The 21,927-nt window shown below is 40.9% G+C and overlaps 1 protein-coding gene across 1 annotated transcript; it reads right to left on the bottom strand.

The window, feature by feature from the left end:
* Window positions 1–12,133: 12,133 nt before the first annotated feature.
* UTP18 (UTP18 small subunit processome component) lies at window positions 12,134–21,890 on the bottom strand. Its single transcript, XM_071452643.1, is given in 16 exon segments — window positions 12,134–13,215; window positions 13,832–13,891; window positions 14,488–14,630; window positions 15,358–15,532; window positions 16,481–16,604; window positions 16,922–17,012; window positions 17,774–17,874; window positions 18,199–18,373; window positions 19,249–19,374; window positions 19,950–20,035; window positions 20,237–20,316; window positions 21,078–21,173; window positions 21,278–21,405; window positions 21,509–21,771; window positions 21,774–21,837; window positions 21,840–21,890. Coding segments are annotated over 15 exon segments (1,728 nt in total). The 3' UTR covers window positions 12,134–13,215; window positions 13,832–13,866.
* Window positions 21,891–21,927: the final 37 nt, after the last annotated feature.

Here is a 21,927-nt window from a genome sequence, read left to right as displayed (position 1 = left end):
TTTTCAACTTTATCAAGAGCTCCTTGGATGTTCTGGACCCCAAATTAAAAATCCCCTGACACTTCTCATCTTCCTGAAAGATCTTTTATCTTTCATTCTCTTCTTACAATCTCTCTTAATGTGACCTTTCTGTTTATAGTAAAAGCACTCTGGGATATTTCTCTAGTTGCTTGAGTACTTACTTTGGGAGGGGTTCTGTTTCCTCGGTGGTGGACGGCTTTGTGCTGGCTTTACAGGTTCCTGGACTTGTTTCTGGTTTTGTGCCTCCCTTACTGCAGCTACTAACACCTTTGCTTGTATTTTCTCTTTTTCTTTGTCCCTCTTCATGTAAACCTTTTGCACTTCTCTAAGCAAATTCTGTAATTCTTTATCCTGCCAGCCTTCTATTTTTTCTAATTTCTTCCTCATGTCTTCCCATGATTTCACTACAAATTGCGTTTTCACCAGGACTACCCCAACTGGGGACTCAGGGTGCGTTCTTGAATACATTCGAAGGCTTTTTCTCAGCTTTTCCAACTATTTGGTGAGTGTCTTATCCTTCCCCTGGCATTCTCTGAGTACTTTACTCATATTTTGCCCTTTTGGTACAGCCTCCTGTATACCTTGTATCACCATATTTATGAGGTTTATCATCTTCTGCCTGCCTTTGTTGCAGACATCTTTTATGAAAAATCCTTTCTTTAGGATTTTCCCTCCTGAGAAGCTGAAAGGCTTCAAGAACAAAATGTAAACATTGATTATCTGCTGCTGTGGAATGCAACAGCTGGATCTTTGATTGGCCCATGTTAGTTGTTTCTAATTAATGGCGAATAACAACCCAGCTGGCTTGGACAGAGAGTCCAAGACACAAGCCTTTGTTATCATTCTTTCCTATTCTATTCTTAGTTAGCCTTCTGATGAAATCCTTTCTTCTATTCTTTTAGTATAGTTTTAATGTAATATATATCATAAAATAATAAATAAAGCCTTCCGAAACATGGAGTCAAATCCTCGTCTCTTCCCTCAACCCAAGACCCCTGTGAACACAGTCACATGCCTTCTTCTGTCTGGGCTCTCCACAATGGTTTCTGGTCAGGCCATCTCTGGTCTCCTCATTCTCCCTGGAGGTTCTTATATTCCTAATCTTGGATCAAGCTTGTCTTATCATTTCTCTCTCCTCGTTATTGAATAATGACCTTAACATGGCACTCATTTCATTGTAGATATAGATGCTGGTTCCTAGAAATTCATCTAATCTTTCCGCTACCTCTAACGGATTATCCATCAGTTTCCCCATTTCTTTCTTGAAAGCTCTCACGTCTCCAGTATTAAACAGCATGTTTACAAAGCTGATAATTCCTGGAGCAGTCGGCACTTACCTTAAAGGGAAGAGGTTGCATTTCTCTTCCTCATCTTTGCTATCATAATTATTTACTTTCCTCATTCTTCATCGTGTCTGGTGGACTGGGTGAGAACTGGTTCCCCCGATAGGGAGGGTTTGCTTCTCTTCTGTCTTTGGTGGAGGTGGAGGCTGGGAATGCTCCTGTGGGAGCTGAGGAGCTGAAGCCTGCTCTTGTGAGAGCGAGGCTTCTGGAGGCAGTACGGGCACCAGAGGTGCCTGAGCTTGAGAAGGTCCCGCGCTGTGGGCACAGAGACCTGGGCTTGCATGGGCTGGGGCAGAGGAATTAGACAGGGAGGCAGGAGGCTATCCAAAGGTACCCATTCTTTGCCCCAAGTTGCAGCACCCCTGCAGGTTCTTATCGGGAATAACGCCGAGCTAGTGTTCTCTCACTGTCTGGCATATTCCATTTCTTCTAAATCTTGAGGGTGTTTACCAGCCACATGATCGTATAAAGTTTGGCGAGTCTGCTTCTTGAATGTGCCAAAAAACAGGCCAGACCAAGTACCTCTCGATTTCTCTACCTCCCCATTTTTCAATGCAAAAATGAACCATTTTCTCTTTTGATTTCTCCCCCTTCTTGGGGTTGCCTTCCCAATGTTCTAACATTTATCTCAACGGACTATCTTTTGGAATTTCAGGAAGAACTTTTCCTTGTGTCTTTGAAGGCTTTTCCTGGGTTTTCCCCTGAGCCTTACTCTTTTTCTGTCCGATTTCTCTGGAAAACGACTTTTCCTGACCTTTTCTTACTTTAAGTTTCTGCTGGGATGCTGGGATCCTTGGAAAGAATCCCATGTCTTTATCCGGTACTGGTTTTATGCTTAGTGTCTGTTTAAACTTACCAGCTTACTTAGCCTCACAGAGAACTGTTCTGTGAGCTTTTCAGCTGGTAGCAAGCTCTCTTACCTGAATCTTGGATCAAAAAGTTTACCAGCTCCCAAACACTTGAGAACATCCCTTCCTTTTTGATCTTATTTCGTGATCGAACTCTTGAACTCCCTGAGTTTCAGGCATTATGCATGAAATGAGTCAGTTTCTTCTGCGACTGACCACTTCTTTCGCAGGAGAGTGTAACTGCGATCTTGGGGTCTGCACTCGCTTCGTGACAATATCATGTCTCACACACGTGCTCAACCACTCTTCACTCAACCATGCGGTACTTACGTTTTTTTTTCCCACATGGGCTCTTCATGAACATAGAATTTTCCAAGTGAAAAAGCACTGCGGCTTCGGAGATCCTTCCCTGGATTGCTCCGAATTTCTCGAGAGCTCTGGGGCCATTTTTATCCCCTCTTTGATTGTGGCTCTGGCTTTGCTTCGAGATCTGATTGGTTCTGTGAGGTTCCCAATCCTGTCAGGCCGCTAAAATCAGTGGGGCACCTCCTGACCAGAGAGAGGGTCTCCAGGCTCCTAAATCAGATCACAGCTATGTATCTCTCCGTTCAGAGGATGTGTGATTACCACATATGTTGAAAGTCTCTTTGGCCATTCTAAATCAGCCTCTGAATGAGGTTTTGATTGGCAACTGATAAACCTCTTGAGCTGTGTTTTTTTCTCCCTTCTGCAAAAGGCCCTGCAGAAGATTTGAAAGTGCAGCTCTTTTTTTTTACAGTAGACAGGGTGAGATGTGGTAATCGCATATCCTCTGAACAGAGCTCTCCCGGGATTTTCCTGGGAAGCTGTGAGAAGCCATGAGAAAACTCAGAGAAAGAATTAAAACAATTATTATCTCAATCTCTGCACCTGGCAGGTAATCCCTGTTTGTCAAAGATGTTTACAAGAAGGAGTTGTCCTTTCTTGACCAATAGGTGAGAGAAGATTCCTAAATGCCAATCAGGTCTTAGGTCCACCATTGTTTTCTATAAGAACTGTGGATTTCTAATAATAAAGAGCCTTTTCATGCCTTCTGATGATGGAGTGTCTGTCCCACCTTTGTCTGTCCCTGATACCCCTTCAGTCACAATTGGTGACCCCTTCAGTGATATGGGACCAAGTCTCAATTGTTACAAAGAGGGGTCTCATGGAACCCAGAGACCATTGTAATACTGTGGAATCTCATTGAAGCAAATGTCCACTGTTTCATGTTGCAGCCTCATAGAGCACTGGAAACCATTGTGACACAATGGAAAAATATGGAACAAAGGCTCCCTAGTGACAAAGCAGGGCCTCATGGAATCCCAGAGACCATTCCTTCAGGTTTTGTGTACATATTTGCTGCTCAGTGATTTGGGGAGAAGTTTCTTCCATCTCTTAAAGTCTTTATTTAATGCATCTCTTACAGAGTGAAGACAGGTGTTTAGGACCTTAAAAAAACTTAGCTAAAAGCAGTTCTAGCATTACTAGAGAGGCAGAGAGCAGGATATTTATTTAGTTTAAAACAAAGGTAGTTGTTTCTATAAGGCCCTTGCTAAATTTTTTCTACATGGCCCTTGTAACATTTTAGACTATTTTATTGCATTTATTTTTCCCACAGGACTCTTCTCCTTGTTCCCGGATTGCAATTTCATCCGTACTTACAAAGAACTTATGAATTGTTCTTCAAGACCAAATTTTCTGCTACAAACTGGACATCTGTAAGATGAGCATCTTTGCAGAAACTTGCCAGAGCTAGCAGATTAGTACAAAATACCAATTGAGGTGTCAGTTCCCACAGAACCAGTATTCTTCACAAAAATCTCATCAACAAAGTCACTTTTAAGTATCTGGGGAAGAACAACAGATTGGAGAAGCAATGGAATAACTTCAGTATCATCCAAGAACTGCAAATCAGTAGAGAAGAAAATAGCAGGAGTGCATGCAAGAGCAGAACAAGGCACAGCCTTCAGAGAGACAAGCTAATCTAGTGGGGTTTTTTAAAAAGGTTACAAGAAGCCAAGAAAATACACTAAAATTCCCATTTCTGACTCATTTTGGGTAATTTATTTTACCCCTGAGATAAGCTTAGTATTATTTACTACGTAATGTAATTAAATTACATCCTTGGCTTAACAAAGCCCTTCTGGAGCCTCACACTGTAGGGGCTGCAGGCACAGAAGACAGCAATCCAACAACACAGGAACATTTTAACTTTGTCCTGCTGGGCTCCAGGACACTGACAGGAGTTAGATACAGCCTTTACCTTACAACTATCAAGCAGCTATTGCACCTGCAGAAAATACAAATGGCCATTGCATTAATGGACATTACAAAAGGATGTGATTTAAACAAAACACTGGTTTCTTTTCAGATCACAGCCACCTGTATCTTTTTTTGTCTGTGCCTATCCTGACTTTTATGCAAACACCTTGAGGAATGTGAGCAGCACAGATTCAGCTTCACAATCTCCAAGGTGAGAAGTGTGAAGTTGCAGCATTTTTTCAAAAGCTAGAAGAAAGTAAGAGACATAATCCCCATCCTACAAGTTTGGTTTATAGTCCTGAATTTCAAACAGATTTTCAAATCTCCAAGAGTTTAGACTAACACCAAAGTTACATATGTCTGTTTGGGAAGTTTAACTGTAAAATTTAAAACTTTTGATTAACCCTAATATAATCTGTGCATTGCTGAATTCCTCAGTATCTTCAGAGTAAGCCATTTGCTATCAGGGCTGATGTCACACATCACTCAAACCAGGAATAAAAGTCACCAAAAAAGGCTTTTCCACTCAGCTGGAAACAGAATTCAGTCTTGGCTTTTTCTGCAAGTGAAACGCACACACTTGAAGGATCCCAAATACAGCCTCTATTCTTTCCCACAATTATGCTTCAATGCATTTAATCCAGTTATTACAGGCCAAGACAAATTTGGGGATGGTTCTGTCAAACAATGTTCCAATTTTTTTCTTCAAGAGAAAAAACTTCATTGGAGATTTGCTTAAATTTTGCCAAGTAGCTGTCCATAATACTCTTTTAGAGTAATTAGCGTTAATTGGCGCACAGCACTTCATTCTATAGCTTCATCTCAATGTGGTGTAGAACACATCTGAAATTCTCCAGCACAGCATGGGCTGAGAACTGACAGCCCATTAATTCCACTGTAGTTATTACAAACTGCTTGGGAGTCTGGCTCCATTAGACAAATTAATGCAGATGAAAAACTAGTTTATGTTAACATAGACATAAATATTTTTATGAGCAATAATGGCTGTTCCATACAAAATTAACTCCCAGGAATTTGTCTCATATTCATGGATGCCATGTAATTTTGCTTTGGCATGTACCTGACCGCTTCTTGGGTGCCCTTAATTAAATGTAACCTTGAATTTCCTATTATCAAAGACCTTCCCATTCATTTGCAAATTGCAATCACTTCATCTCATAGTGTAGTAATCTCCCCTCTAGCCTTCCCTTATTGAACTGAAGCATAGCCAGGACAGTGTGGTAACAACCATCCCACAGGGCAACAGATGTGGTATTCACATGCCCTCTGAATGGAGAGAAGCAGAGAAAAGAATGATCAAAACAATTCTTATCTCATTTGCTGCTCCTGTGTTTTTGAACATGTAGAATGTGTTGGAAGATTGTTTACCCAAGGTGATCACTTGATTGGATTCTGGTGATGGTATTTTGATTCATTGAGCAATTGGACCCAGGTGTTGGTGTTAGGACAGTTGGCTGACAGTCACGAGTTTTAGAAGTGGTAGTTAGAAGTATGATGTAGTATAGCATGTATCTCTTTAATATAGTATAGTATAATGTAATATAATATAGTGTTAATAAAGCAAGCGTTCAGCATTCCAAAGCCATGGAGTCAGATGCCAATCATTTCCCTTTGTCGGGGATTGCCCTGGTTTTACTATAAACAGATTCTTATATTTTGTTATGAATTACTCTTGGCAGCACAAGTTCAATATTCTGCAGAAATCACACAAGGAATCTGTGCACAGAGGGCATAATTTTTTATTTCTACAATCCAGTTCATATCTTCCAATCTGTGAAGAAACTGCTTCTTGTACAAATTGAGCTGGGTTTCTCCAGAAATTAATCCCTGTGTGCAGAAAAAGGTAGTTTGTGTGGTATCCCAGCCTGCTGGAGCACACATAGGCATTGCTGTGACTGCTGTCATGTGGTATACATTTGTATAAATGAAGGACAACATTCTCCAAGAAAAGAAAATGCAGCCACAGAGTACAGTGAGAGTCAGAAAAAACTCTTGCTGCTGCAACGTGTTATCTAGAGAAACTATAGGGGAAAAAAAATCCCCAAACATGGCTTAGTTAATTAATTCTTAATGCATTTCCTCCCAGTATAGCAGGGCAAATAATTTTTCAGCAACTTACTGAAAGAGTCTCATGAACAGCAGATTCCTGAGTTTTGAGTGACTACACAAGATTTTTAACAATTATTTTTGAATTTTAAATACTCAAAACACCTTATCTCTTCCATAACTTTGAAATATGCATTCAAAACTTAGAGATTAAAAAGGTACAAAAAGCCCTTAAGCGTGAGGTACAGACCCTTAGTTAAGCACTACACTGTATCAGGATGTGCAGACAGAAATCTCAGCCTTCATAAAATGAGTGTCTTCAAAGATACTCAAAGGAAGTTCTACTCCCTCCCAGATTCCAGACATGTATATCTGTTAAAAATATCTTACTGGGCTGAATTTTTTAAGTCAGTCCCAATTCAGTCAAAACTGACTGAAAATACAATAGAGCACAAGAAAAAAAAAACAAAACCAAAACCAAATCTGAACCAAAAAAAACAAAACAAAAAAACAAACCAAAAACCCAAAACAAATGCACAAACCAAAACCAACAACAACCAAAAAACAGACCCTCTGGCAAGGCAGAAGGAGATCAGTGGGGAGGAACTGCCAAAGCTCCTGCATCACCTTTTTCACCTCCCCCGTGTTTCAACTCATCCTCCAAGCTGTTTTAAGCATAAGAAGGCATTCGATACTGCACACACAAAACGAGGTCTCCCATGGAAATCTTACATGCAAAATATGCCACTTTGAAGACTCAGATCTCTGGTACCATTTCAATCTCTGTTGTGAAAACCAACACATCATATTGCAGCCACTTCAAAGTGCCTGATCAGCTTATAAGATTTCATTCAGGTTAAGGGGTCTCAAAGCAATTTAATCAGATGTATGCTTTTATGGTTTAATAACTGGAAGAAAATACAAAAGAGCAGCTGCCTCTGTTAGTACTCCAGAATATGTTTGACAGTATTGCCATCTCTCTGTGACACAACAGGGGACAAAAACGTCCAAGTACCCAAGACATGCTTTGTCCCAGGAAAAAAACCAATCATTGTTCCATAGTTTCAACAGATGAAATCCAAACAAAGACAGCAATGTGTCATTAAGTGCTGCTGCTGTTTGTCAGAAGGAAATGCAGCACAAACACAGCAGGATTCAGTGAGAGAATCGGTGCAGGTGTTTAGGCACCCAAGAGACCCCCAGAGAGACTGGTCAGACTGATTTCAGACCAGAAGAATTCTGACACAGAAGAATTCTGCATCCTCCCAGTAGATCTAACAAATTAGAGCCAAAAAAGGAATCTAGAGGAGCACCAAAGACCTTTTAATACTTTGAGAGGCATCCCTTGGCAAGAAACTAGCTCCTTTCCAAGGCTGGCCATGACTGTCACAGCCCTTAGATGAGTTCAGCACATCCACAGAGAGAACTTAATTTGCTGTCTGATCAGCAAGCAGTTGGAAAAATCATGTAGCAGTTGAAACAGTTCCACATGGAAGAGATTTATAGAACCATAACTTCCCAAGGAATTTTGAAAGCAGCAATCTTGGATATTGAATGAGACATGGGAGATTAAAAAAAAAATCAGATCTTCAAGAATTTGCTAAACCTGCACCACAAACACAGCTCCTGGACAGGTGCAGGGTCAAATAGCAAATTCAAGACAGACAGTTGCAAACCTAATAATCTTCTAACTACCCAGCGTTACTTTAACATATAGACAGGATTTTTGTTCTTGGAGGTTTCCTTTTCTAAGCACCAACTAGCCTAATTCTCTTTAGCTTGCAAAATCAGACAAGATCACAGCCTGGAGGGGAAAGGGTACCATGATAAATATTTCATGGGCTACATCAATACAATTTTTTTTGCCGAGGAAAAGCAGAGAAATAATTTATTAAAAGAACTGGAGCTTAGCAGTGCTGGGGAGCAAAAAGCAAAAAGCTGGGGGGGGGGAAAGCCATGCTAGGAACAAAAAGAATTAAACACAGAAATTTTAAATAGGTCAGAAGCTTAAGTACTTTTAACACTTGGCAAACTGATAAAGAGCTGACCTTTTCAGAACAAGAGTACTGCAAAGTGTGTACTTTACAGTAATTCACCTTTCCAAATAAATATCTCCAGACACACAGGTAGTAGTTTCAGCTTCTTGCATATCATCCAACTTTTACGATCTGCTAAGTACAGGAAAGTGTCATTGCTCAAACCCCACTACAGAATACAACTGGTACCTTGAGGTTTCCTTTATTTCTCAGAGCTAGTCTTCCCTATTTTATATTTGATGGGGCAATAAGCTGTGTCTTCCAGAAGATAAATATGCAGCAGCAAGAATTAAGTTATTTAGTACAAAGCTTAAACTTCCCTGCAGTGGAGTTACTCAGTGTAATATATGTTAGAAATAATTCATGCTATTTAAGAACGTATGTTATAAAGATTATAAAATCTGAACATGTCTCTGACCACATACGGCCCAAGACCAGATGTCTATTCAGATTCCAAAGAATTCCCGGACACGGCTAAGATAACGATCAACGCTTTAGCATAAGAATAGACGCTTCCAGGACGATGATCACCTGTATCTGGAGTCATTGGAAACCGCCTAAGAGCGATCATCACCCTGCAGATTACATCAATCAAGATAGCCAGCAACCCAGAACTATACATCTGAATACATGGCTTCCCTGGAGCCCATCAACACTGACTATCCACCTGGAGACGATCTTTGTCCAGCTCTGCACACTGAAAGAAACAACGATGAATGTGAAGAGTTAAAAAAGAAATTGGTACTCTTTCGCCTCGGGCACAATAAACTGTATAAAACCGCAAGAAGCGGTTCTCGTGAACGGGGTAGGGTCCGATGCTATAGAGGTGGGATCCAGGTTCACCCAGCGCCGATTCCAGGCTCGACGCTGTCTCTTTGGCTGTGGTGGTTTCGAAGACCGTAATTCGGTCACGCAGAAAGAGGGGTAGGGTCCGATGCTATAGAGGTGGGATCCAGGTTCACCCAGCGCCGATTCCAGGCTCGACGCTGTCTCTTTGGCTGTGGTGGTTTCGAAGACCGTAATTCGGTCACGCAGAAAGATTAATAAGTCTTTTCACAATTTTTGATAATTTGGCTCACGATTGATCATTTATAACACTCAGCAAAGCTTAAAATTTGCAACTTGCATCACACATTTTGCAAGAAATAAATGTTTAGCCTGTTATGAGTAAAAAGTTGTCTGTATTTTTAAAAGTTGCAGAGTTCACAAGTTAAACCAATTGCTGCCAAGTTGGAGTTCTATTTATTGTTAATAATTTCATGTTGTAATCTCCTGTTAACAGTTTCCTTTTGATTTACCTGTTCTCAATAGTGCCTGGAACCAGTCCGTCACTGTCTTCCCGCCCCGGGAGGGGTGGGGCCCCCCCCACCTTTCAGTGCGGGCCCACCCATGCCGGGGGTAGCCTGAGGGTGCTCCAGGAGTGGCGGGGCGCCCCTCCCTCGTCGTGGGTCCTGGCCATGCCAGGGGAGCCCCCCGGGGGTGCCCCAGGGGTGCGGACCTGCCCCAGGAGTGGCGGGGTGCTCCCCCGGCCGTGTGGGGGCAGCTGCTGGCCGGCTCCCTTAGCTGGGCATTGCCCTGCTGCTTCCTGGAAGATGGCACCCAGACGGTGAAGAGGAGGGGACATCGAGTTGGCATGCAAATGACATCGGATCCAGCATGCAATGGGAGAAGCCCCTCACCAAACCTAGCCAAAAACCCCTCAAAACAACGAGCCAACACAAAATTGACTAATCAAAGTGATGTCTAGACGTGAAGAACAGAATCTAGTATCTGCTAAGACCCTTTTTAACCCTCACCCTAACCTACAGATGTAGGCTAGACAGAGGAACTCAAATGTTAAAGGAGAAAAAGGGGGACTGTCCTCAAGCTCTGGTGAGGATGGAAACCCCAGCTCTGCCCACAGACCAGTGAACAAAGCTGCGCTCTTTCTCCTCCTCCGTGTCACCCCTGGGAGCAGCAGTGGCATGACTCACAGACCTGTGAGGTGATCATTTTTAATAAAGGCAGTAAAAAGGAGTAAGGTCTCCTGCCCGTGTTTATTTCAAAACCTTTTCTTTCTTTCTGCCACTATTTGAAGCCATTTCCAGTAATACAAGAGCAAACAGAACCTTGGTTTTATGACACCTTTTCCATTTACTCCCCTGCTCCATCAAATTTTGACCTCTTACAACCAGAGGTCAGCAAGATGAACTGGAAAAACAGCAGGAATTCCTTGTGTTCAGCTAAACTAAACAAGTCCAGGACCCAGTAATTCCCAAATTCTAATCCCAAACCTGCCAATCACTTACTGTATGGCTTTGAATTACTGGATTTGGGAATTTTGCTTTCAAATGGGTACATTGGAGAAGAGCACACTGTGCAAAAAATAGAAGAGTCTCAGGAGAGCATTAGATTAAACAGCATTAAAATCCTTCACAGCCCTTCAGTGAGATTTGGTAACAGGCAAAATTTACCTTTTTAGAAATCTTTAATTTGAAATTATTTAATAATTTTATGGATGAAATCACACTACTTAAACTTTACTTAATGATAAAATACAGAGATGACGATAAAAGAGAATTACTTGCTAACCACAACAAAACCCTCTCCCATCAGCAGAGCTGTCTCAGGACAAACTGGTCAGTACCATCCAACAGCCGAGTGTTCCATAAGTGATGCTGAGCTGCGCTCTAGTGAAGTCAGAAACCACTTCCAGCACCTGGATTTCTGAAATTCAGGTCTCAGTCCTGAAAGGGTTAAAAGCATTGTGTCTAGGCATACTTGAACAAGAGTAAAATACATTTTAACCAATATAGAAGGTAGCAAAAATTAGCAGTAAGAGATACAGGATGAAACTTGGGGAGAAGTAGGGAACAGAACTTGCAAAAATGAAGGACAGTTTGCTAGAACCAGCGAGAAAATCCCTGAAACAGCTAATGAGAGATTGCTCATGTCTAGAGGAGAAAGGTGAAAAGGGCACAGGGATGAAGACGTCCAGCCTGCATCAGGGGACCACTGAGGCAGGATGCGGAGCCTTCCTCAGCGGCCACCAGGATGCACTGCACCTGCGTTTCCTGTGTGCTAATGATCATGAGTTCTAAGAAATAGTTTGCATAACCACACCTTTTCTAAGGAAAACTATGAATATGCATAAAGTATGACCATATATTGAAATATGCTATGTACCTGTGTGCACGCTGTTAGGAGGAGATATCCCTGTGCACCCAACACACTGAATAAAGAAAATACTTGCTTCTCAGACTTTGACTCAGGAATGTCTCTTGGCCCAGTCTGAGGCAATTCAGTCCCAGACAGACTTCAGCCAGATTTGTTTGCAACAGAAGAATCCTACAGCAAGCATCTTAATCAGTGCATATTAACAGTGTGATTATGTTTTAATTTCACTCTTCCATCCTAGAGTCTTCAGTTCAGGTTGAGATTAAACACTGTACTCAATTTGACACCTCCAGAGCATACTCTGCTTTTTCCAAGACTTGTGAATTCAAGTTCTCATCTCACAATTAATCACTGGCAAAAACACTTCAAAAACCTAATATATCTGAACATATGGTATTTTATTTTTTAAAATAGCATGACAAGAATTCACCAATAGGCTCCTATAGTCAAAATCTTTGATGTGGTTATACAATCAATTTTTCTCATGCTCAGAGTACATCTTCTGGGATGCCACATTCACTGAAGTCTTAATGACTTCAGTACTGGTTAGTGGAGCATCTTGACTGGTGCTGTTACCTCCCAAAAAATTCCATTGTGGAAAGAGGTCAGACATGAGTCACAATTTACTCTCAAATCAGGGTTTTACTGTAGTAGGTCCCTAATCAACCTTTATTTCATGAATTTAAGCAGAACAAGGTAGCCACTTTAGGAAGAGAGAAGAGGAGCAGGATTTGGCAGCAGATGAAGAAGCAGCAGCAGACCCTGTAGCCCAGTCCCAGCTTGGGGATCCTGATGGATTTTCACCACTGATTTAAATTTCATCACTGATTTAAAAATCATGTGATACTCAAGATTCTTTGCTTTCACAAAAAGACTGGGGTTTTCCTTAAAAATTAAACCCATGTTAGATGCAGTTGTTTCTGTGACACTGGAGGCAGGAAAGCATAAACAGGGTGGGTTTTTTTCACCTCTTGGTTTAGGGCACCTTGAAGCTACAGCTGGGAAGTTGGGCTAAGCTGCAACACCAACATCAACAGGGTCTCAGGGGACTGGGCTCCTCTAGGCAACAAAATGCTGTTTCCAGCCCAGCCTCAAGTGAACCAGGCTGATGGAAAAGCTCCTGCTAAACGCATGGAGCAGAGGTCAGTTTGCAAAAAATTTCTGTTTCAGCACTGGAATATTTCACATAATTATAATAATTAAGACATTCAAGCACTTCTGGAAGACACAAGCTTGAGTGCCAAGCAATAAAATCTTACTTGTGAGCTTACACGAAGCACTGGAATAAGTTGAAACAAGTTGCCTGGAAACTTACCAGGTACATTTATTTAAAAACAACAAATTTAAAAATACATATATTCTATTAGTATTTTGTAGCTTCCATATAAAATAAAAAAATAATAATAATTGCAAAAAAAGCTTTGATTTTGTCAGCATCGTTTTATCTGCAGGTTACAAAACCTGGGGAAAGACCAGTAGAGATAATTTTGTTAGTATTTTCCAAACACCAAGCCATCACAAAATTCTATGCAAGCTTAATATGCAGAAATCAGAGCTGCTTCCAGTCTAAATAAGTACAGCCTCCCCTCATTAACACAGTTTTTGTCAATCTAGTGTGTTATTGTCAAGGCTACAAGATTTTCCAGTTTCCCAAGAAGACATTTAAGCGCACAAAAAAATCATATCTGCACACAAACTATGCTTCACACTTCAGTAATTCCTGTAATGGGAATTTGAAAAGATGCAGACTTCTGTGGGCTTACAAAACTCCAGAATAGGATCAAGCCTAGTCCCTGTCAGCCTGCAGCTGTTTATCAACATTGCTGAGTTTGACTTAAATATAACCAGCTCAGTCCAGCTGACAGTGGTTTTTAGTTGAACTATCAACTTGCTGCATTATCAGAAAAGCTGAGAGTGACAAGGCCAGTCCTACTCCAGCCCATGAGTGATCCAGGCAGGACAGATCACACAGGGCTAAGAAATTCTTCCTGCTATCTATAAAGAAGTGGAGGCAGCAAAATGAAAATTTTGAGGCTCCTCAAGGCAACACTGTAAACAGTTCTAGTGCTGTTTTTACCTCAGTTACTGGTTCATTTTCTCCTGTATCTTCTTTCAGAAGAATGAATAATGTTTCAGCCTAAAGAAAAAAAAATAAGAGATATTTAAAACTTCTCAGTAATCTGTTGAGGGGACAACACAAAGAAACAATAGCTCTTCAGCAGTGTCACTGAGTATCCTCAGCTAATCTGAAACATAGATGTAGTAAAAGATAACAAACATCCACCTGCTAGAATAACTTAAGTGCCATTATAATATGCAGTTCAATTTCAAATAAAGGACAAATCACAAGATTTATTCATATTTAGGAATATTTTTGTAAATTTTCCCTGTCTTGATAAATCTTTAAAATCTCATCTTAAAATTAAGCAGTTTTTCAAGCACCATGAAGTTGTGATTTGAAAAAAAAAAGATTCCTGCTTAAAATTAGCCCTGCTCCTCACCCCTGACCACACCAGCAGGGGAGCAAAATCAAAAAGTATGGAAACAGGGTGTATTGCATAATGTGACAAAGATCAAGGGTCATTCTCCAGCAGGGAAAGCCAACTCCACACTCCAACAATTCATCAGGTGTAATTCAGATCAAGGAATCACTTTATCATTTACAGTCATCTTCCCCATCTTACAGAACATAAGCATTTTACCTGGGATTAATGGACCTAACTTAGTACCTACCTAAATAACAAAGCTTTGCCTTTGTTATTTGCTACAGAGAAATATCCACTTCTGGGAGAGAAGTCCATAGATTGAGTAAGATAAATCTGTTTTTTTCTGAAGACTGGGAAATTTGAGAATACAGTATATGAAGGAAGATGCACCTATTGAGAAACAGGTCAGAATTTAGAGTTGGGAAAAAACACTAAAAATGAAATTAAACTACAAATCTATAATTGAAGCTTAATGTTGAATTCAAATTTTCAGTTATATTCCTACCCTACATGACTCTTCCTATAGAAATCTATTGGAGAAAATGAGCAGGGAACACATCATGGAACCAATTATTGCAATTCTCAGGTCTACAAATCCTCAGATTAATTCAACAGTTCCTCTGTAGGCCAGAATTTTGATAAGGCTGGCAAAAAACCCCCATAGTAAGATGGTTACAGTTACCAACTGCTGAAAACTCACATTTGTTGCTGAGCTATATTTACAGCGCTGAAATTGAATCACATACCGGTTAGGTTAGAAGGGACCATAGAGTTTTCATCCAGTTCCAACCCACTGCCATGGGCTGGGACACCTTCCACTAGACCAGCTTGCTCCAAGCCCTGTCCAACCTGGCATCAAACACTTCCAGACATTTTAGAGAGCATTTTAAAAAGGTAAAAATGGTAAACTAAACTACAAAATGTTATGTTCAAAGCAACTTTACTATGGAAAATAAAATTATACTCTTGTAAATGCAGAGTGTCTTGGCCATGTCCTGATCTGGTTGGTCCAGCACCTTTTGCAGTATCTTATCTGCTTCATGTAAGTTTTATTATGTCACCAGCAGTATTTTGAGCAAGATTTATAAGAAATATTGTAAAAAGAAACTGAACATACCAATTTGACAGCCTCATCAGTGTCACGGGAAGCCACTGCCAAAATCTCTGTGGTGGGATTAAAGGTCACGCAGGTGGCAGAAGTAACAAGGTTCATTATGGCCTTAACTGGTTTAGGACGGTTTTCTTTGAGGCAGGCATCAGTAGTGTATAAATTTACAACTCCAGAAGATGAACTAAAGAACAAAATGAACAAATATTATACTGAAAAGTAACATTCCAGTATATACTGTCTTGTTTTCTATAGCCACTACTCACCTGAAAATGTAATTTCCAATTATTTACTGGAGTCTGCAATAATATTTTGTTTGGAGCTTGATTTTCCTTTGGAGTTTATAACAGTATCTAGTGGAGGAGTTTAGGTTTTTGCTAGATTGGATTTTCTTTTTTTTTATATAGTAAGAGACTCAACTGTAGAGAGCCTTGATGAGCCCATCTCTTACCGGGATAAATTCAAAGCAAGGAGAGCTTGATATCAAAAAATTCTGAAGTAACTTCAAAATTTTTTGGCTGTTTTTTGGGGTTTTTGGTTTTGTTTGGTTTTTTTTTTTTTTAGTAACTGTAGCATAAGCTCACTTTAAAATCCTCTTCTACAGTTCTACAGTGAGCTAGGAAAATATATATTGTAGTCCTCTATTTATTTGCTATTCTCATTTAAAGGAATCCAGACACTAGCTGAAACTGCATCTCGGTAAGTTTGGAGAAACAGTTTCAGCCTGTGGCTTTGAGTTGAGGCCTCCTTTTGAAAGGCTAACATGGCGCCTGGCAGAAGCCAAATTTAGAGTACAGGGAAGAGAACCAGAAAAGGGAGAAGACCCTGAATCAACACTGCTGTCAGAGAATTTGTAATTTTAGTCAGTGTGATTTCAAAATTAACTGCTGAACCCAAACATGGCAATAGTAATACCAGTATCACTCCTATTGTTTTAGGTGTACTATGGTATTTTATATTTGCAAAGAGAAAAGTCAATTATTACCATAAGATAAGGAATATTAATCTATTAATGCCTACTCTTTTCTTATTAGAACCAAACCATGTTCCTACACTCTCACCAGCCACCCACAGGTCCACTGAAGAGCTTCAAAATGATAGCACAAGTTGCTGTCAAAGTTCAGACACTTACCCACATGCCACATACTGGTTATTTTTTGAAACAGCAATGCACTTTCCTTCCAAAGAACCTTCATCTTCAAATTTGTGTAGACTCTTTTGGCTTCTCACATCCCAAATGAAAACTTCGCCTTCCTCTGGTTGCAGAATGAAAGATATTAGAGAAAACTTACATACACATCACTTTTTAGTCCACTTGGCTAAAAAAAAATTAATTAGATGACAACTAAAAGCTAATTTACAACTATCAAATATAGGGTATTTTAAAAAACCCCTACTGATTAAAGGCATGCTAAAATAGTTAATTCCATTCTTTAATGATTGATCACTTGGTTGTATTTTTAGGAGAGATACTAGCATAAGTTTTTAAAATTATTTTTCTAAAATTATTAACGACTTCTAAGAACTCATGCAATTTAAATGGAGATATTACTAGAGCTGCTGCAATACTCACTTGAATAGCTGTATATTTTACTGCTGTCTGGGGTGAAAGCAGAGGCAGTGCACCTTCCATTCACTTTCATAGTGCTGATCAGTTCTTTCGTCTGCAGGATGAAGAACAATGCTGACACAGATTCTACTAAAAATCTACAGAAAAGTTGTTTCCTGTCCCACAAAAATCTTGTTATCTACCCTGACATTCAGAGAACAGCACCAACATTGTCAGTGCCTGCAGAGCAGAGCACAAGCTCCTGACTCTTAACTGCAGGTGGATCAACAAACACTTGTTTGCTCCCTCACTGAAAGGCCTGAGTTATACAAAACTGAACTGTCTTATTTGAAAGTATTTTTCCCCGTGAAAACTTAAAACAAATCCACCTGCTATCATAAGGCATTTTAAAATTCAGCTGAAAGATTGCTCTATGCATTATGAATCAATGTTTGGTATGATTCATGAACAGAGTACAGTAGCAGGCACTAGCATGACTCCCAAAAAAGCAATCCTATATTTCTTCCACCCCCAGGTGCCTGTTCCCATGCTGTTTCCATTCCTCTCACCAGCACAGTGCTTGTGCAAGCAGCTGAAATACAGCACTGATACACGACTTCTTCAAGCTGAAAACCCCATGGAACTGCCCTGAGTTCCACCAGTTCCACAGAGCTGGGGAACAAAGTCTCAGAGTGTCCAAAATAATTCCCTGAAGTTGCAGTGGGTTGATTCCACAGCACATTTTTGAGGGCTGTCACAGAACATATCATACCTTGCCTTCAGCTGAAAGTTAGATTGCCTTGCAGATGAGATAAAAGCAGATTCAAAAGAGAAAAGGCACCAAGGAAGCAAAGCTACACCATGCAGAAAAAGTACCTTCATGGACAGCAAGTGAAGGTAACCTGAATTTCCAATCAGCAGCATAAATGATCCATCTGGAGACAGTTCGAAGTTTCTGAGGAATTTTTCCTCCACACCTTTAAAAAGAGATTTGAAACTTGAAATTGGTGCAATTTATTCTTTGGCCTCAATATTTAGAGGTAGGATGAATTTGACTAAAACCTGGCTCCAGCTCTTCATTTCTGCAATATGCTGTCACAGAGAAGCTGAACTCAACCTTGCTCATGTGTGATAATTAATATCCCAGAGAATTAACACTTAAGGTACTTTATTTCCTTGAAGACAAGTTAAAAATACAAACTCCAACAACCCACTGCACTTCATTTTAAAGGAAATTTATGTGCCATCTCCATTGGGGACAGCTTCAACTGTGCCCAGACACTCAGGGCTGCAAAACATACCTCGCACTTTTGGGATAGGGATGATACTCCCAGCCATCATGTCATACACAAAGAACATGCTGTGGTGAGTACCAGTGGCTATAACTTGTTCTCCATCCACACTGAAATGAGCCTTATAAATTGGAAAACTCTCTAAATAGATGCTCTGTATTTTTGGGTTCCTTATACCGTCCACCTTCAAAAAAGAAAGTAACAAACCAGGTTGTCATATTGAGAAATAGATCAAATACTTTTACAGAGTAAAATTATACCAACTTCTCAGCTGAGACTTAAGTAGTAAGAGGTACACCACTATGAAGCCTTAAATTCCTCCTCTCTCCTACAAATCATCTGGTTCTTAGCTCCTCACCTCATGTAACAGGCACTCCCTGCCTTTATGATAGACCTCACATCTCTTGCCCTTCCTCATCTTGCCCGTACTTTTTTCAAATAATCACTTCTACTCTGCTTTTTCTAAATGGAAACATATGCTTTGATTTGGGTTTTCTTGCAGCTCTGTGAGAGTATCTCATTCCACTTGTCTGACCATTTCAGTGACACTAGGCCATGCTAAGAAATCCTAAGTAAAATCAGGATCTTTAGTTTTCAGAGGAGCCCGGCAGTGTATCAGGATGAACACCTTCTTCCTGCAGCATAGCCTCTCCATCCCCAACATGGTTTCACAGCATTTTTACAGTCTCAAAGCAAAGTAGGCTGCTCCCCCCACTACAGGCTCTCCAAACAAATTAAGAACAAAAAATCCCCTTAGTACTTGTTCCTTGCAAACCTTCAAACCAAACGTTTTTAAACACAAATCTTCAGCTAAAAACTCTGAGACAAAGAGTTTGCCAGTACTCTGCATGTGCTTGGTGTGAAGTCACAGGTGGAAATTCCTTTCAAGATGCCTTTAACCAAGGAATTTCCATTGTAACCACAGACATTGCGTAACCACTGACGATGTGCAGAGGAAGAGAGAAAACAAAGTCTACTATTCCAGGCTATTTAATGTACATTCAAAAAAACGGTTCTATGTTAGTGACCATCAGCAGAATACAAACTGAAGTTCTTCACCTGGAAGAGGGACACAGAGCGATCATGCCCAGCTGTCATCACCACTTGAGCTGAAGGATGAAACTGTACAGTCACCAGTTTTCCATTGGCAAAACGTTCCTGGTTGGCAGGAAGGCAGGTGCTCATCTACAACACAGACCAGACAGTTTAAAAAAAACCCAATAATCACTTATGCTGAATAAAAAGGTGTTTACTCTTTATGCTACAAGACCTCAAGCCCTGTGATGAAGTTCTGGCAGCATGAGGTGAGGAGAGCACACATAGCCTGTTCAGGGAGCTGCTCCAGTACAAATACAGGCTGAACTCAGCAGCCTTTCTATCTGCATTAAAACTAAGTGTAAAACCAGCTGTATTCTGAGTCATCTGAGATAGCTGCAGGAGACAGTGTGAGAAATACTCATTTAAGGCTGCCTTCTTAAAGATCATTTCAGTCACTTCAAAGTCATGGGAGAATTCCATCCTCCCTCTGCAGAAATTAAAATCCTACTACAAGATACTATTTAGAGTACAGAAAATTCTTATGTCAAAAAATACACCTCAGTTTATTGTTTTATGCTTTCATGTGAACTGTTCAATTTTACTTATCCTCTAAAGCTTCTAGTTGCAGAAACAAATTCACAGAATCACTAATTTTATACACAACAAGAGTCAAAGTGTACACTTAAGTCCAACTGAAGTGGAAAGATATGGTTTGTCTTTACCTTCAAAATCCCTCTTGGCAGAGACTCTGAGCTTGTTATGAAATTGCCGGTCCTGCGTAGCAGATCATCATCTTCATCACTGTCACCTCATTAAACCAAAGCATGTGGAATCAGCTAATAGCACAAGTACCCACAGCAAAATCAACACATTCCTCACTGAAATGAATTAAATTAAAGCACACTGAACGAACAAAGCAAACTGAGAAGATATCAAAAGTAATTATCTTCTAGCAAGCTAAATAGGGAATCACAGAAACACTTATCAGAATAGCACTGGGCATATTTACTATCACTCAAAGTCCTTTTGGAGTTCTTCCTGTTTTCTAGATCAGCCCAGGCAGGAACTCCTCCCATGGCTTGCTGAAACCTTATGAGAAAAAGAGGAAAGAGAAAAAAAATATAAGTTTTGTGAGACAGTAATTTCCTTCTATGAGTTAAGTACTTAGAAGAAGCACAGTCAGAATTTTGCAGGATTACTTGTACTCAGAACACAATGCAAGTTTTTTAATTAAAAAAAAAATTAAGATTTCACTGTTTCTTGTATAATTCCCTAGAAGACAAATTAATTTGGGCACTTTGATACAAGTACTAAACAAGCTAGTCCAGACAATGCTAATGCACATTTTATTTACTATTCTTAGTATCATTTGTTATTTAAAAACACTGCAAATACTGCAGGAAGCCCTGACTTTAAAGAGACCACATGAGAACAGTGGATAAAGAGAAAAGTGACTTTGAATATCACATAAATATATTTTAGCTTACAAAATTGTTGGCTAGATCATCCACTCGGGAGATCATCCACTCCAACTCCCTGCTACAGCAGGGTCACCTGGAGTAGGTGACATGTGAAGATGTCCAGGTATGTTTGGAATGTCTCCAGAGGGAGATTCCACAGCCTCCCTGGGCAGCTATTCCAGTGCTCTGGTAATCTCCGTGGAAAGAAATTCTTCTTCACGCTGAGATGGAACTTTTTGTGTTTTACTTTATGGTTACTGCCCCTTGTCCTGTTCTAGGTGCCACTGAAAAGAGTCTGGTAACATCCTTCTGGCACCCACCTTGGAGAGCAATGATCATGAGATCAATACGGTCTATATAGTCAGCCAAAAAAACATTAGTGAAACTTACTGTTCCTCAAGTCTTTTCTTTAGTTTTTTCTTAGTAAGCGTTGTCTCAGCATCACTTTTCATTAAATCTTTCCTGTACTTATGGGTCATATCAACGCTAGAGGGTAAAAACAAACAGAACACAAACATCGTTCAAACCAAGGCCACTTACAAGCACTCCCAAGTGCGACAAATAATTCTCATCACCTAACCTGAACTTACTTTTCCTCAGCTTCATCGTCCTCATCTACCCAGGCCGGACTTTTGAGCAGTAAGTCACGTTTTGCTTCATTTTCCACCCCCGAATCGCTGGACTCTTCCTGGAGGTCCTTCCCCTCTGCAGCAGTAACCTGAAAACAACCAAACGGACCGTGTGACCGGGGACACGGCTAGGAGACAGGGGAGCGAGCGGGCGGGGCTGCCGCTGTCGGGTCGGGCCTGGATGTGCCGTACCCGTCGAGGCCCGGACAGGCGCCGCAGCAGCTCATCCTCATGCCCATTGAGGCTATCACCGAATACCAGCTCCTCCAGCTCCCGCTCGGCGCCTGACACGCAACTCAGCGCCTTCAGGTGGCGGGCGCGTCGCGCTGCCTCGGCGGCCGCCGCCTGATTCGCCACAACCAGGAGCCGCTTCGCCGTCCGCTTGGGTTTCGTCATTTTACCCGCTTTGGTCGCTTTAGACACTTTCTTCGCCACCTTCATGCTGGATGCTTTTACCGCTTCCCCCCCGCAACCGCCGCCAGACCACGCAGAGCGCACCAGACCCGGAACCGGAACACGTGCACCTGGTCACGTGACCCCCGTTTGGGCACGCCCCCGTCTGCGATAGGCTCATGACACCGCCCCGCCCCCGCCCCATGTGATCAAGACCC

The sequence above is a fragment of the Agelaius tricolor genome, unplaced genomic scaffold (assembly GCF_023055355.1).
Source record: "Agelaius tricolor isolate 1412-34295 unplaced genomic scaffold, bAgeTri1.0.p SCAF_35, whole genome shotgun sequence".
Lineage (NCBI taxonomy): Eukaryota > Metazoa > Chordata > Aves > Passeriformes > Icteridae > Agelaius > Agelaius tricolor.
This window is presented reverse-complemented; position numbering and strand designations above follow the sequence as displayed.